This window comes from Haemaphysalis longicornis, unplaced genomic scaffold (genome assembly GCF_048455015.1).
Source record: "Haemaphysalis longicornis isolate Haplotype H1 unplaced genomic scaffold, Haemaphysalis longicornis Haplotype H1 scaffold_5, whole genome shotgun sequence".
Lineage (NCBI taxonomy): Eukaryota > Metazoa > Arthropoda > Arachnida > Ixodida > Ixodidae > Haemaphysalis > Haemaphysalis longicornis.
In genome coordinates, this window is record NW_027526385.1 from 155,055,351 (window position 1) to 155,069,931 (window position 14,581).

Genomic DNA, 14,581 nt, shown 5'->3' on the forward strand with positions numbered 1-14,581 from the left:
GGAGAGCCTAGCCTGGCGTTTTTTAGCACAAAATAGTCAGATTTGCTACCTAAAAAAACGTGTTGAAATCCGAATGATCGATCTCTAAAACGTCCAAAGGTTATCAGATAATCTCATAGAGTGTGCTCAAAGAAACGTTGCGGGTAAAGTAACACTGGAGCAGAGTGGGTAAATGGGCGAGTCGGCTGACTTGCATTGTGGCGAACACACCTTCGGTGTTGGGGCTTCGCACCCAACGCCGCTCACGGAAACGACTATGACTTCAGTGACTGCCGGGTCCGTGAACTCCGCTCGCCCCTTTTCACGTTGTCTGTGTCTGCGCAGGGAACGGTGGCAGTCACGATGATTTAGCTTCAATGCATACATCTTTACCAACATCTGGCCGACCCATTCCTTTCATTAAGGACTTCAAGGCTGGGCCCTGCGAAGGGAGAAATCTGTTAATTTCTGCTTACGCCTATGCCTCCGGTTGCTTGAACTTCTTAGGATGCTGTTATTTCTGATTATTGTCAATTGCGTTACAGCTTTTTTACGGCACAGCTGTTAACGCTTCAGTTTCGTCCGCTGGCGTTAGCAAAAAACTACAAAGAAAGAAAACTGCTTTGCCTGTAAAGGCAACGCAGTTCCGTAATACCCAGTTATTTGTAATACCCAGTTGTAATACCCAGTTGTTTTGTAATACCGCAGTTATAATACCCCACCACTGATGGGGCATTGTAACTGTGAAGCCGGCTTTCGAGCCTCCCCGAGTGTAGCACGAGGGGCATATGCGTATGTGCGCCTCTTACTAAACCATTTTACAGGTGACAGTCTTTCTTGGGCTACTAAAACGCAAGCAAAATTAGTCAAGTTTGCAATAGTGGTGCGAGGCTGGAGAGAGAGCGGAGCTGGGGCTCAATGTAGCTTCCCCAGGTTAATTTTAACAAGAGAGCTGTTTGAGTTTCAGCTTCGTCTGTTGGCGTTCGCAAAAAAATAACAACAAAAATACCGAACGCACCTAAAGCGTGCGCCTTGTGAAGAGCACCCGGCGTCGTTCAGGTTTGCGCGTGCGCTTGCGCCACGTGGGAAACTCGCTAAAAATACCGAGAAAAAAATTCACAGCATATCCACGGCGTGAATGATGATGAGTGGGCGAAGCTCCTGAGGGGAAATCATCGGTAAAACCGTGACTCTTCAGTGAAAGTTCGCCCGCTACATCTGTGTCCGAACGTAACGTCTAGAAAGTCTCGCTTAAACCGCGCGTCGGCACCTTGGGGCTGAGCTCGCCTGATGCGTTTTGCAGACGCCTCACGAGCTCTCACTGCATCGGGGTCTGCCTGCCGATACGCGCGCTTTCTCGCCGCTTCCCGTTCTCTGACGTTTTGGAGATCCTATTCGCGCCGCAGCCGTGCCGCTTCGCGTACGGCAGGGTACTCGCACCGTTGCCGTGACGCTTGGGCCTCTCGTTCTCGAACGCTGGGATCTTGGCGGCGTCGTCGCGCAGCCAGACGACACGCTTCGGCCTCCCGCTCTCGTACGGCAGGATCTTGGCGGCAGCGTCGCGCAGCTTCACGGAGCGCTTCCGCCTCGCGGGCTCGCACATCTGCAGCCTTATCCATCGGGCGACTCCGAGCGCGCGCCAACAGCGAACGGATTTTATTACAACGCTCCCCGCCATCTAGTAAACAATCCAAGAACTAAACTAGAGGTAGCCACGCCATCTAGTAAACAATCCAAGCGCATCTTTTCATCATATACAAGTACCGCCATCTAGTAAACAATCCAAGAACTAAACTAGAGGTAGCCACGCCATCTAGTAAACAATCCAAGAACTAAAGTAGAGGTGGCTACATACATACGTCGAGGATGGACAGACCCACGCCTTAAGGAGCTTCGCCCCTAAAAATACGGACTGCACGTGAGCGAGCACCTCGTGAGGAGCACCCGGCGTCTGACAGCTCGACCTTCGAGAACACTCTGCCCAGCGTTCGTGGCGTTATGTCTCGCGTGCTGTTCTCCTCGGCAGTTCGCGTGCGTTCACGCCTGAAATGGAGAGCACAGACGCCGAGTTCGCGAAGCCGGCTGCCCAGGATTCTAGCGCGTGCTAACTCGGCCCACTCTGGGGGGGGGAGGGGGGGGATATGAACGACTGCGGACACAACGATCCCGACCTTCCAGTTATGGGTAACTTTCAGCGGCAAGCTAAATACAGGTTATGTGCAATGGCCGGGTCTGTGACAAAGAGAGAAGGGCCGCCAGCTATGCTTTTTTCCCCCAGCCTTGCACCACTAGTGCAAGCTGCGCCAATGTTTTTTCCCCTTTGCCAGGTCCCCCTGTTAGTAAAGGGGGACGCACTTGATTTCTACACTGCCGACCAGCGTTCAGATCCCGCACGAACCCAAGTGGGCTTTTATTTATTGATTTTATCTTTAGAGCGGGAGCGTTTCGGTGCCGTTCGTATTGTCTCTGACGACGACGACGACGGTCCCTGTTCTTGTTTTGGAGAAGAGGGACCATCGTTGTACGCACGATGCTGTATGAGCATACACAGATCTTATTGGCAGCGTACGACCGTAAATAACAGGTTCACCAATTTTTCTTTTACAATTTTTACTTGTACAACGAACGTCTAGCAGTCTAAGCTAGGCTTCAACGCTCTTAACGCCCCAACGTCTAGTAGCCCAAAAAGTACCCTCAAAAATAAATGCCACCCCAATATTCTTCTCAACCATCCACACATATATACCACACCAACCGCACTGCCAAGACACGCTGTTTACACAAAAGGCGTAATTAAAAAGCCTACCTAAAACACGCGATAGAGGGAAGCCAAGTCCTCATAGTAAAGCACTAGGATGGGCGAGAGGGAGCAGCAACAGTGCGAGAGCTTGGAGGAGGAGACAGGAGTGGGAGTTGCGTGTCCCCAGTGAAATAAGAATCGTCTTTTGACGTCATGTGCATCGACGAAAGCAGATACGCGGCCAACCTTTTGTCAGGACCAGGCAGCCCTCCGAGCCTGCTTATGTGTCGTCGCCCCGCTGTTTTCCCAAAGAGGGCCCTTGCACCAAGTATTGACCGGATCAGTACTGCTCAGTCTTGGTTATCGTGCGAACGTTAACGCAATCAAGCTACGAAGGCCAATGATTGTGAAACGCGTGCAATAAACACAGCCCGGAGCGAAAAAGAAACGCTCCGGCCAAAATAATTACGCCGTAACGAATGGGCCAAATCGTCCGCTCCTTTCCTAATCGCTTGTGTAAATTATTATCGCTTATCGTTATACCGAACAGATTCACTAAAATAAACCTGTTCCGAACCTTGTGTAAGCGAAGTCGCAAATATGCAAGCTTGATTAGTAATCGTCAACCGCATTGGGGAATTCCCGTGATGCAATACTTTGCAGCAGCTCTCTCAAAAAGACTATAAAGAAGCCAAAACCAATAAGTTGTGGGACAGTAAAAAATGGCATAGAGGCTGTAAAAGCTGAGGAAAAAAATATCAGTATGAAGAAACGTAACCCGCTTCCCCATCGGACTATCGCCAGCCCCACACGCAGTAACAGAGCAGGACCATAAGTTTTTATGCCTTTATTGCTTTGCGATATTATGCCACGGCTGCCAACCGCCGAATCAAGAATTGCTTACGCAAAGCCAAGCGCGCTGCCCACAGGAGCAGGCCGCGAGCAGTAGGTTTGCTCCTCGCCTGAAGGTTTGCATAACGCCTACAAAAAATTCTGGTCTGCTCACTTTATGATGTTCAGGTTGAAGTACACGAAACGTCAGTGGCCTTCTAGCAGCTCGCCGCCTCACGTGTAAGGGGAACTTTCAGATACCTCTTCAAGCGAGGGTGTTTCCCAACCGCACTTCCCCGCTTTCACGACAAAATAAGCGAGGAACGAATGAGCTGGCCGAGACAAATCGCCCCTGGCTCGCATTAATAAAAAAACTGCGAGCTAAGAAGATCTAGGCTCAAATCCGACCTTGTGCAAGCTTGTTTCGTAACAAATCGGGTAGTTGGGATTACTATAATGCCGCAAAATGCAAAACAGGGGGCACGTTTCAAGTTCCATTTCTTTTGGGATATCTTTGCTGCACGAAAATATTGCGCACATTTTATTGAAAACTGAAGCCAGTGCGGACATTGGGGTTAATCCGCTTTGAATTCCCTTTGCAATCCGTCTGGCGCTGTACGATTTCTCAGCCGGAGAATAGTGACGAACAAAAATCATCTTCCGCAACCTCGATTAAACCGCGCGTGAACTGTCCACTCCAAATACATGCAATGCTTTGGTTCCCCTTAGTAAGTTTTGCGAACCTATTTTACACGTATTTACTCCCTACTACCTCCCCCCTCTCAACAGTACGCGTAATGCATTGTGTATTGCCGAAATTCAGGAATTGAGGGAGCACAGGTTTTTTGTTTCATAATTCGGTTTTGCAATTAGACTTATTTGCTGACACGCCTTACATGTCAGTCAGCAGCCTCAAGCTTTCAATGCCCACATATCTAGGATGCAACATCATTTGCTAGCCATTTTGTCTTGTAGCTTGACGTGTTACAGGTCAATTCTCAAGATAAACACTCCGCTGATTTCTGCTTGAAACCAGTGCGATAATCTTAAAATGCTGAATAGGCACATATACGTTGTCGGTCTCTCTCTAATGAGGAAGCTCCTTTTTACTTGGGCTCAGTCCCCCTGTAATTCCCCGACGCTATTTTTACAACTGCGGATAAATCTCAACGTTTCGGATTATGTGTGGTACAATGCACGACGTTGAGCCGATTTCAGCAGGGGCTGGAAAATCGAGTTTAAGAGCTAATTAGCAACATCCCAAATGTTTGTGCCCACTGTTGGCGTGGATGTCAACATCCCGGACCTTCTCACCGGAAAAGACTAAGTCTGCCGGAAGACTGCGCTGTTCCACCCGAGTACCCGCGCCCGAGTGGAATCTCGAAGAGTGGGATTAACGCCTCTAATTGCCTGCTTCTCTGTCGTATCCCGCAGCGCTGCTCGGACCTTCGAGTGTCTGGCCGGTCGTTTCGCACGTTCGCCCGGACGCTTCCGCCGCTGTCCAAAGTCTCCAAGTCCGTTATCTCGCTCCTCCTGCACTACCACTGGAATCAGGTGAGTGGAGCTGCTCGATCACCCACTTTGGAAGGATGACGGCTTGAACGCAGCTCCGCAGTTGGAGTTGAAAAAAAATTACAGGAGTGCGCTTCCCCTCAAAGGCATCGACAAGAACATTTATGTATGGTCACTACTTACTCGTGATTTTGAATACGATTGTCTTTTTCGGCTGCATAAACGTCAAAATATTGCTCTCTGTTTCTATCTATTCCTGGATTTAGCTTTGCGGCCAAAATGTGAAACAATTCGTCAAAATGAAATCCTATATGTACACAGAAACGGTCCAAATATCTAAAACTGCTGGCATTGTTCATACATGTTGCAATTATTTAGCGCTAAATAAAGACCCAACCGGGGCAATATAATTTTGCTTAACCCATAGTTCCCGCGTTGTTTGAATAAAGATGGTACGTTGAGTGGTTGTTAAGATATGCGCAAAAAAAAAGGAAATTAAAAAAAACGGAGCTCCTGCTCGGGATGTTTCACTTAGAACAAGGAATAGAAAAGTAAAAAAATTTCCGCCGTATCTGCTCGCATCGCTGAAAATGTCGCCGAGAGACGACAGTCGTCGGCCGTCAGAACTATTTTCTTCTCCTGACGGCGATCGTTTTCTGCCGAATCATTCCAACAGAGCGAAGCGGTATTTATTTTTATGCTCCCTAGATCACTACTGTAGGTACTGCCGTGTGCTCTTTGTGTTAAGAGTTAACGAAGTTTCGACATCCCTGTGGATATAGACGAGAAATGCACTACTCTTAACAGCTTCCGGTAGAAGATAGTTGCGTTGTACCTCTATATTATCAAATCCAGTCAAAAATATACGCAGAGCTAACGGAATGTACACTGATGCAATTCTGACAGCAGAACGTCTATGCAAGTTGCTGAAGCCTAATGTGAAAAAGTCGCCTTGGTTGAACATGCTTTATATGTGTTTGTGCAGGTTCAAAACTGCATGCCATCCATTTTATATCTTCCGCTGTTCATTGCAGAAAAGATCGACTGGTGGTTCCAAATTATATTTCAGTTCTCATCTGCATAAAATTTGAGGATTACGTTGAAACATAATTTAGATTGAACGACCAAGGTGCACGCCCCTCCCTCAAAGCTGTACTATACCCGGTTACAACTTAAGAACGGCAACGGAAGTTGCCGTTGTGCCTCGTCACTGCAGCTGGACGTTACTCCGCCCGGCACAAGTAGGTCGTTATTTTGGATATTTTAAACAAGGCACGGGCTGTTGTAGTGATTTTTTGGACTTCATATATTTATAAACTACTGCAGCGACGACAAAAAAAACTACGTGAAAAAGGGCAGACGACATCACGCATCCATAGTGGTCTCCTTGCGAAACGGGCCCATACAGAAGCATACAGGAAAACAAATGTGGTTGTACTGCGTTTTATGGCGCAGTTGTGGTCAGTAAACCTCGCGTGGTTGCCAAATGGCCAGTGCACTGGGCCGTTCAGCCTGAAGTCCTGTATTTGATCTCCGGTGGCGACGGCCGGAAATTTCAACGCGTAAAACTACAATTCGGATTTCATCGGTAGAAATCGTTAGAAATTATTCCTCTAGCCCTGGTACCCAGGTAGACATTTCTGAACTCTTCTGTAAACGTTGATTATGGAGTAGAGGTGCACGTATTGACTCTACCAGTAGTACCTACCATGACCTCATGCAGTTACGTTCATTTAAATTCTAAAAATGTGAATGCCCACCTGCCCCGAAATCGATGAAAGGAGTCTTTTGTTGCAGCTTGATCACGCTTCGCTAAGCGTAGCATTCAATGGCCTCTCCTGAAAAGGCCCATTAGTGTCTCCGCAGTCGTTGTGCATTAGAGCTTACAACCTGTGTTTTACAAAGACGTGAATAGTTTGCCCTTGGTAAGGCGCAGGTGAGTTATTAATAACCGTCCCTTCGATGGCACCACTAGTGAAACCATATGAGACGCCCCGAAATGTCTATGAACTCCTGAAGTTTTCGTTAAAGTTTAATTCTTGCATTGCCTAAGCGAATGATGGCTTCAGAGTACTGCAGAGAAGATCTCAGGCTATCGAAAATAAAGCAAGAAATGCATGCTTAGAGTTTTGTTATTCTACATCTCTGACTGAATATAGGTGACCACACGCTATCCGATGTCACCAAAAAAGGTGGTGCAGCAATATAGCAAAACAGAAGGAAATGTTTCAATGGAGCTGAGAGTAACAAGTTTGCACATGCACGGCGTTAAATATAGTTGGTGTATCTAGAAAAAGGTTCTAGGGGAGAGTTTTAAACTATTCTTAACTGCTTTATTAAGCTACAATTTAAGATTTTTAGCCCTAACGATGCTATTTTTACGCAGATTTCAACCCCTAATTTTGAAAAAAAAATACTATTGAAAACTGCCACTTTCTGCAGGATTCTTGTTGCTAATGTGATAACTGTGGCTGCGGCGGCACATTCTGAATTAAGCAGAGTGTAATTTTTGACGTTGACAACTCCATTATTTTATTTTATTTTTACTCTTAAAGTGTACGAGAAAAATATAGAGTTTGTATTAGGCCCAAAGTGCGTGAGAACAACAAATCAATGAGCTCCATAGGAAGAAACTAGACTGCAATCTAAACATGACGTCACTGCTGCAGTTAGTGCAGTGACCGCATACGAAAATTGGTTATTTGATCCATTTCTTTCTGCATTGATTACTGGGCTTTGGGGCTTCACTTCGGCTAAATAAGCAAATTATAACATAAATTGCACAGCACAGTGCAGCCACAAATTATTTTATAAATTCACTTCATTGCCCCCTAAAAAGATGCAATAAAAGTTTTGAAACATGAGTTTGTCATTGCTTCGATTGAATCTCCCTTTAAAGGGGAACGGTGTTTACGCCGGTGAAAAATACCGAGGAAACTTAACGGCCGCAAAACTCTCTAGTAGTGGCTATATTTGACGGGCATTAGTTATTTCGAACTATTGCAGTTACGTTATCAACGTTTTGCCAAGGCATTATTACAAAATGACACATTTTTTATTTATATGTCAAATTTCAACGCCGATTGATCCGATTAAAAAATAGGGAAACGTATTCTTTTGATTTATAGTTCGTTTAGAAACGTTGGCAAGCTGCAGAGGGTTACGAGAAATACTTTTTAATCGGAACCTTTGGAAGCTTTTGCGACGTTTCATTATATCTTTAATCGATCCATGTCCAGAAAAAGGATTGTTCTTCAGTAGTTTCGGTCATGGCAAGAGTCTTTTGTGTAGTTTGCGGACAGCTCTGAAGCACCTGCGCTGCATTATACCGCACTTGAAGGACAAGTGATTCCCAAGCAGAGAATGTCGATTGTCCGCGCTGCTCACAGTATTAGAAAGAGACTCTGTCGAAATACCAAGAAAGATGGTGCTACGAAAGATGACCTATCCGCTTTGAATTTCAATTACACAATGCCTTATTACGTTCGTTATTCTCAGGGTGCAGAACCAACCAGTGCACTAAATAAAACACAATTGTTGCTAATTTTTCATTTAGTATTTTCTGAATGAAACTTCAAAGAAATGCACTCTTTTTCTTGCAGATAAAAATGGGGCAGTCCGTTCAACGACAGCTTTGCGGTGTTGCTGGAATGGAATATGAGCGGCGCCTTCTCGTTAATTATTCATTCCCTAATCCAAGACGCGCGTTTTTTTTATCTCTAAGCATTACCACCAATCGACCTTCCGCGACTCTTCTGGCCGTTATAAGATTAATTTTACAGTGCTTAATTCCCTCAAGATTTAGTTCATTATAATTCATCACAGAAAATACGAAATGTTTGTGTACATTTCTTTTTTGCGACAAACGCTGTCTACGGCTGATACTTCAGGCTGGTCGCTCACTGAACATCAGCCCATAAAACATTTAAATGCATTATACAAATACGCTATATCAATACATATCGACGACGTTATATTGATTGCAGCTGTCACAGTGTACCATAGTGACCACGAGTGTGCAGCGTTTGCGGGACAACCTCGTCCGCCAAATGGTGCGGAAGAAACCGTAATGTGTGGACGATAACGTAAGGCCGTGTGAGGCTAAGCCTAGCGAGCGTAAGACAATTTGGAGTGAACTCTTATGACATATTCACTCGTTCCACTTGGGAATGGAGCCTAGTAATACAACATGAAATGCAACACGTTAGAAAACATGTATTACAACATTAAAGACTGCCACATGTCGACGAACGCTACATTCATGCATGTGCTAGTTTGTAACAAAGCTATGGTGTCACCTGAAAAGCAGCTGCTTTTCAAGTGACACCATACCTTGCTGGTTGAATTTCTGAATCGTCCTAGACATTCGGTAGGCAATTTCTGTGAAATGGTGTCCCGCAAGCTTGACGCCTTCCCTGTTATGGAAGTTTGCCTTCTTGCAACAAAAGGCGATCGCGTAATTTACTAATTCGTGTTACATGCCGTCCTGAGCCCCATTTACATCTTCCCGAGTACCTGTTCTCCCAACGCTTCTATCACAGCAGCGGTGCTTGATTGTGGCAGGGAGCTCATGGTTTACCGCTGGTGGGAACCACCAGAGAAAGGTCTCGGCCTTCTATAGGGCGTCGGCCCGCTCGCTGCGCAGGTAGTACTAGTGGTTTCGGACCGGGGCGACAACCGACTCATCGCGGACGTGCTCAGCGCCCAGGCTCGAGAGCACAACGTCAGCGTACAGCACACCTACTACGTGCCGAACGACTATCGGGACGACGCCAACGGAACCATACGGCGGATCATACGGGACTCGCACTCAGTCACACGAGGTGAGCGCTGCAGGTCTAGCAGCTGCGTAGACAGCAAGCATGGAACAGTACAAATCATTGACGTGAAAGACCAGAAGCCGCGCAGTTTTCTCGCAGTGCACGTCCTGTCATCTCTCTGTAAAACGTTCTATGAAAATTCTTAGCCAAGAATCTTAGGCTCGGACCAGTCAGCGATCTGCTGTTCGTTATAAACAAATTGCTGTGCTAACTTCAACTTGCTACGAGCGCTCCTCCGACTGAAGCACATTGCAGCGTAAGCTCCAAGTTTTAGCAGTGGTACAAAACAACCACGTGAGACAAAGTTTGAAATATTGTAGTTGCAGAGGCATTGCCCAACGTCAAGTGATTGCTGTCTCGACATTTTTTATGTTGGTTAGGCCATCAATTTTTCACCCCCTCTGACGTGTGCCTTATACGGCTATTGCACCGATCAATCGATAGAAATGCTTTGATGGTGGATGCCTACAACTGCACCACAATACTAATTATGTATTGGGGACTAAGTTTTGTTGCACCAGAAGAATTTAGAAAATTAAGTAGACCGAATAATTTCCTTTACAAAAAATATGTGATGATCGGGTCATATTGAGCAGCGGAAAATACATATTCGTAAAAAACTGAGCGAGAATGCTAAGACTGTAGAATAGTTGGGTGAGCTTTTCAGACTTTCGGGACTGCATTCACAAGCTATCTGTCTCATCTATATAATCGTGGTCAAACTTTAAGGCATTGACATGGAGTTAATGTACTGCAATGCGCTCGTATATGCCATTCAGTAATTTAAGAGTTCAATTATCCAGCCCCTCACAGTTGTCATCTGAATCGCGATTGGGAAAGCACCCTGTCAGCGCCCCTGAAGTGAAAATGCAGAATTGTGCGACACGCTTCATTAAAGAATCAGCCAATCTAGGAAGTACCTTAGCAATCACAGTTCATGTAAAAATCAAAGCAAACATTATCTATTCCGAAGCACCAATACAGACTTAGAGACATTTCTAATATTAATTACACCGTTAAACACAGAAGCGCAAATACACGGTAAAGTTCACTTACTACGATGCAGTGAAATGACTGCGGAATTAGGGTACGTGTCCCACGTAGTTTTAACCGAGTCTTTAGAACGGCCACGGAGAGTTATTTAAATTTTATCGTCTGGGCAGCGTATGGTGGAAATTAAGCAGTAAGAATTCATCAGCTCAGGCAGATTATAAAAGGGCTGTGAGAATACATGCAGCCAATGTTCCTAACTACCAGCTTATGAGACCTATCAAAGGGAATCCTAAGCTTCGCAAGCGACAAAGTCATTAATGGCAGATACCTGCCCCGCGTACAGGCGGAGTAAGTAATGACGTCCGCGAGCGCAGATATTAAGGATTTAAGCGGCCCCAATAGCGCAGAAAACGGTTTAATGCAAGCGCAAGCGGGATCAATTGTTTATCCATTTCATCGTTTCTGGTCCGTGTGTTTGCTTTACAGCATGTACACGCGCTTTACCCAAACAGACTTTGACGATAACTGAAATATTTTACAATCCTCAAGACCCTCAAACCCGTTGGAACGCTGCGATTTCGCAAGGGCTTTCGTTAGAGAAAGGTTCATTTAGCATCTGAACGGAGCAAATAAGAGACGACAGGTTTGAATTGCTTTTAACAGTCATAATAATTGTGTTTATGTGAGCAGCACAAATATTCTTACTCATCAGGGTTAACTGAAGTTTCTCCAAGCAACCTGCATACCCAGACAAAGAGTAATACAGGAAATGAATGTCAAGCTACCGGTGTACAATAAAAGACGATCATATAGGCAGCGTTGTATCAACTGCGACTGTGACAAATAAGATACTCAGGGATGTGCAATGTCTGGTGGACAACCTGCGCCACTCAGTGGTACGGAATATACCGTAATCACTGGACGCTAACAGAAGTTCACGGTGAGCATAACCATAGCGACATGAAAAAAATTTGGAGTGAACCCTCACGAAATATTCTGTCTTTGCACTTATGAGTGAAGCGTAGTTATACAACACGTAATCCAACATAAATGCAAACTTAATGAAAAACGCCAAGATGCGGACAAAGGACTGGCATTCATGCATGGGCTGGATTGCAACGCAGGTATGGTGTCACCTTGAACGCAGCTTCTATCTATGTTTTTAGCTTGCTGATTGAATTTCGGTTTTTATTACGCATCTGCTCTTAGCCCTAACCAAAATCTCTGCGTTTATGGTGAATTGCGCTGGGGCCGCCGAAGCACAGCGCGTACTACCAGACTAAGATGTCCACCCACCGCCTACGGTCCTCCCCACGCAATAATAAAAAAAAACGTTTGCTAATCCAATCCATAACCTGCCCCAGACGACATAGATGCATTCTTTTTCTCAAGCAAGAATACCATGCGCCTTTAACGATTCTAAGTAATCACTTTGCTTGGTCAAAACTGTATTAAACACTCATTTAAATACCTACATTGAATATACGTACATCGCTATTATCAAGTAGGGCGGGAAATACGGGGCTACGTTCACTGACTGCCAGTATCTAACGCCGCGATTGCATTTCTTGCTTTAGCTTTCAGATGTGGAATGGGAGTGTGGGTGGCTTTTGTAACTTTATTTGATAGATTATGACCGGTTACACTGAGCCAGCTCCGTTAAGTGTAGCTCAGCGTTTTCCCGCGTCACGGCGTGCAGTGTATGTGCTGCTCGCGGAGACCGGCGTGCTGGTGGACTTCGTGCGACTCATGCACCAGGCGCGGCTGCTGGAGGGAGGAGAGTACGTCATCGTCTCCGTCGAGGAAGAGGACACGTACGACCGGCGCAACAAGTACCAGTACATGAAGAAGGGTGAGCACATCCTTCGCCACTCGCACGCCTTACGGCTGATTCCTTTAATAGGAAGGATACTGCGTGAGCATTGTCCTGAAATGTTTCACTCGCTGTGCACCGTGTAGAACCTAAAGTTGCTAATGTTACCGAATGTCCAATATTAGCTCACAGGACAATTATGGGAAAACGCTTGGAAAGCGTGTAAATTATTTCAGAAAGACTAAGGGTTATATCTACGAGCTAAGCTGCAGATTTATTACAAAATCATGGACATCTTCACCTCAAGCTCTTGCTACAAAGTGTTTGACTTAAGCGTGGATCAGTCGCATTATTGAAGGGGAATTATCCATGTCAAAAAGCACAGAAACAAGCGGTGTTACCAAAGTCTGGACATTTTACAAGTATAACATTAAGACGAATATTCGTTTTTCCCTACAGAACAAACACGCTCTTAAAAGTTCGGACGGTGGTTTTTGAATCCAGTCTCGACAGTGGTAGCACATGGCCTTTAAAGGTTATTCTCAAACGATGTATGGTTGTACCGGCATACCTGTCTCCGAATGGGCTGACTGAATAAGAAGAAGCTCATCAGCCTGTCGTCTGTCTATGATTTGTTGTTCATTAGTGCTGTTTTAGTTTTAACTGAGGCAGCCGCACATTTTATTTTCTTTTCTGATTCACTGCTTCAAAGCTATGAAATAAACGTAATCACAACAATAATGCCCAACGGCTGGCGAGACAGAGAGAGAGGACAAACTTTATTATCCGCAGGACGTACGTCCAGGTCCACGCCAGATGAGGCGCTCGGAGTCTAGGAAAGGAGGGTCCGTTTGGCACTATCAGCTGGTCGGTCTTCAGTTTAGAGGGAAAATGCGCTGATTGCGCGAAGTTATTGAGGCAAACCAGGCACGTGACTATTGCGGCGTCTTTGCCTTACCCATCCCTGAGGCGTTTCCGCCGTTTAAGCCAAATATTAGGGGTGAAGCACCTTTAGGGCAGAGGCTTGTCCGGCATCCGTGCTCACGGCACAGCACCATGTAAATTGAAAGATCTATGAACAAAAGGTTCACAAAAGGTTAACAAGATTCACAAAAGGCTAGAGAGAGAGAGATAGAGAGGCACAGCACCATGTAAATCGAAACATCTGTGAACAAAAGCTTTACAAAAGGTTAACAAGAACAAACTAAAAGGTTTAAAAAATGCTAGAGGGAGAGAGAGAGAGAGAGGGAAGGGTTTAAAAAACGTTAGAGAGAGAGAGAGAGAGAGAGAGAGAGAGAGAGAGAGAGAGAGAGAGGGAGAGTGCTCCTGGATAGCCATGCTGCGCATGCGCGAGGAGCATTGGATTGGGTTGGATTGAATTGGATTTGAGTTTGAATTATATTGGATTGGGTTGGATTAGATTGGATTGGATTAAATTGAATTGGATTGGATTGGATTGGAAATCGTTTTAGCAGCAGTGAGCACTCTCACGGGTGACTCACGGAAAGACCGATCGCCAGTGCTTCGCCCACTCGTCATGATTCTCTCCGTAAAGATGCCGGAATTTTTTTTGCATGGCATGACAAAAGAAAAATACAGCGGTCCTATGTACGCAGAAAACCCCTGCAGCCCAAAAGCGCGGGCTTCTTCGAATAAAAAATAATTGGAGGCACCGACTCAGCCGCGGGATGTGTGGGGGGTGGGAGGGAGGCGGGGGTGCTTTCGAAGTTAGAACACCCACCGAAAAGGTTTCAACTGTGCCTTCCCCCTTGCTTTCAGCATTTTCTTTTCCCACTGATATTTACACAGTGAATCCACCAATTAAAACAGAAAAATAAAAATTGGGGAAGATAACAAAAATAATGTATTCTTCGCACAAGGATACACTTCGTT

General features: G+C 45.6%; 1 protein-coding gene across 1 annotated transcript in view; it reads left to right on the top strand.

The window, feature by feature from the left end:
- Positions 1-14,581, top strand: part of Gyc32e (Guanylyl cyclase at 32E) — a 258,216-nt gene that overhangs the window by 186,495 nt on the left and 57,140 nt on the right. The window contains exons 5-7 of the mRNA XM_077671235.1: positions 4,985-5,104; positions 9,708-9,885; positions 12,575-12,727. Of these exons, the coding sequence (XP_077527361.1) occupies positions 4,985-5,104; positions 9,708-9,885; positions 12,575-12,727 (451 nt within the window). The remainder of the gene's footprint in view (positions 1-4,984; positions 5,105-9,707; positions 9,886-12,574; positions 12,728-14,581) is intronic.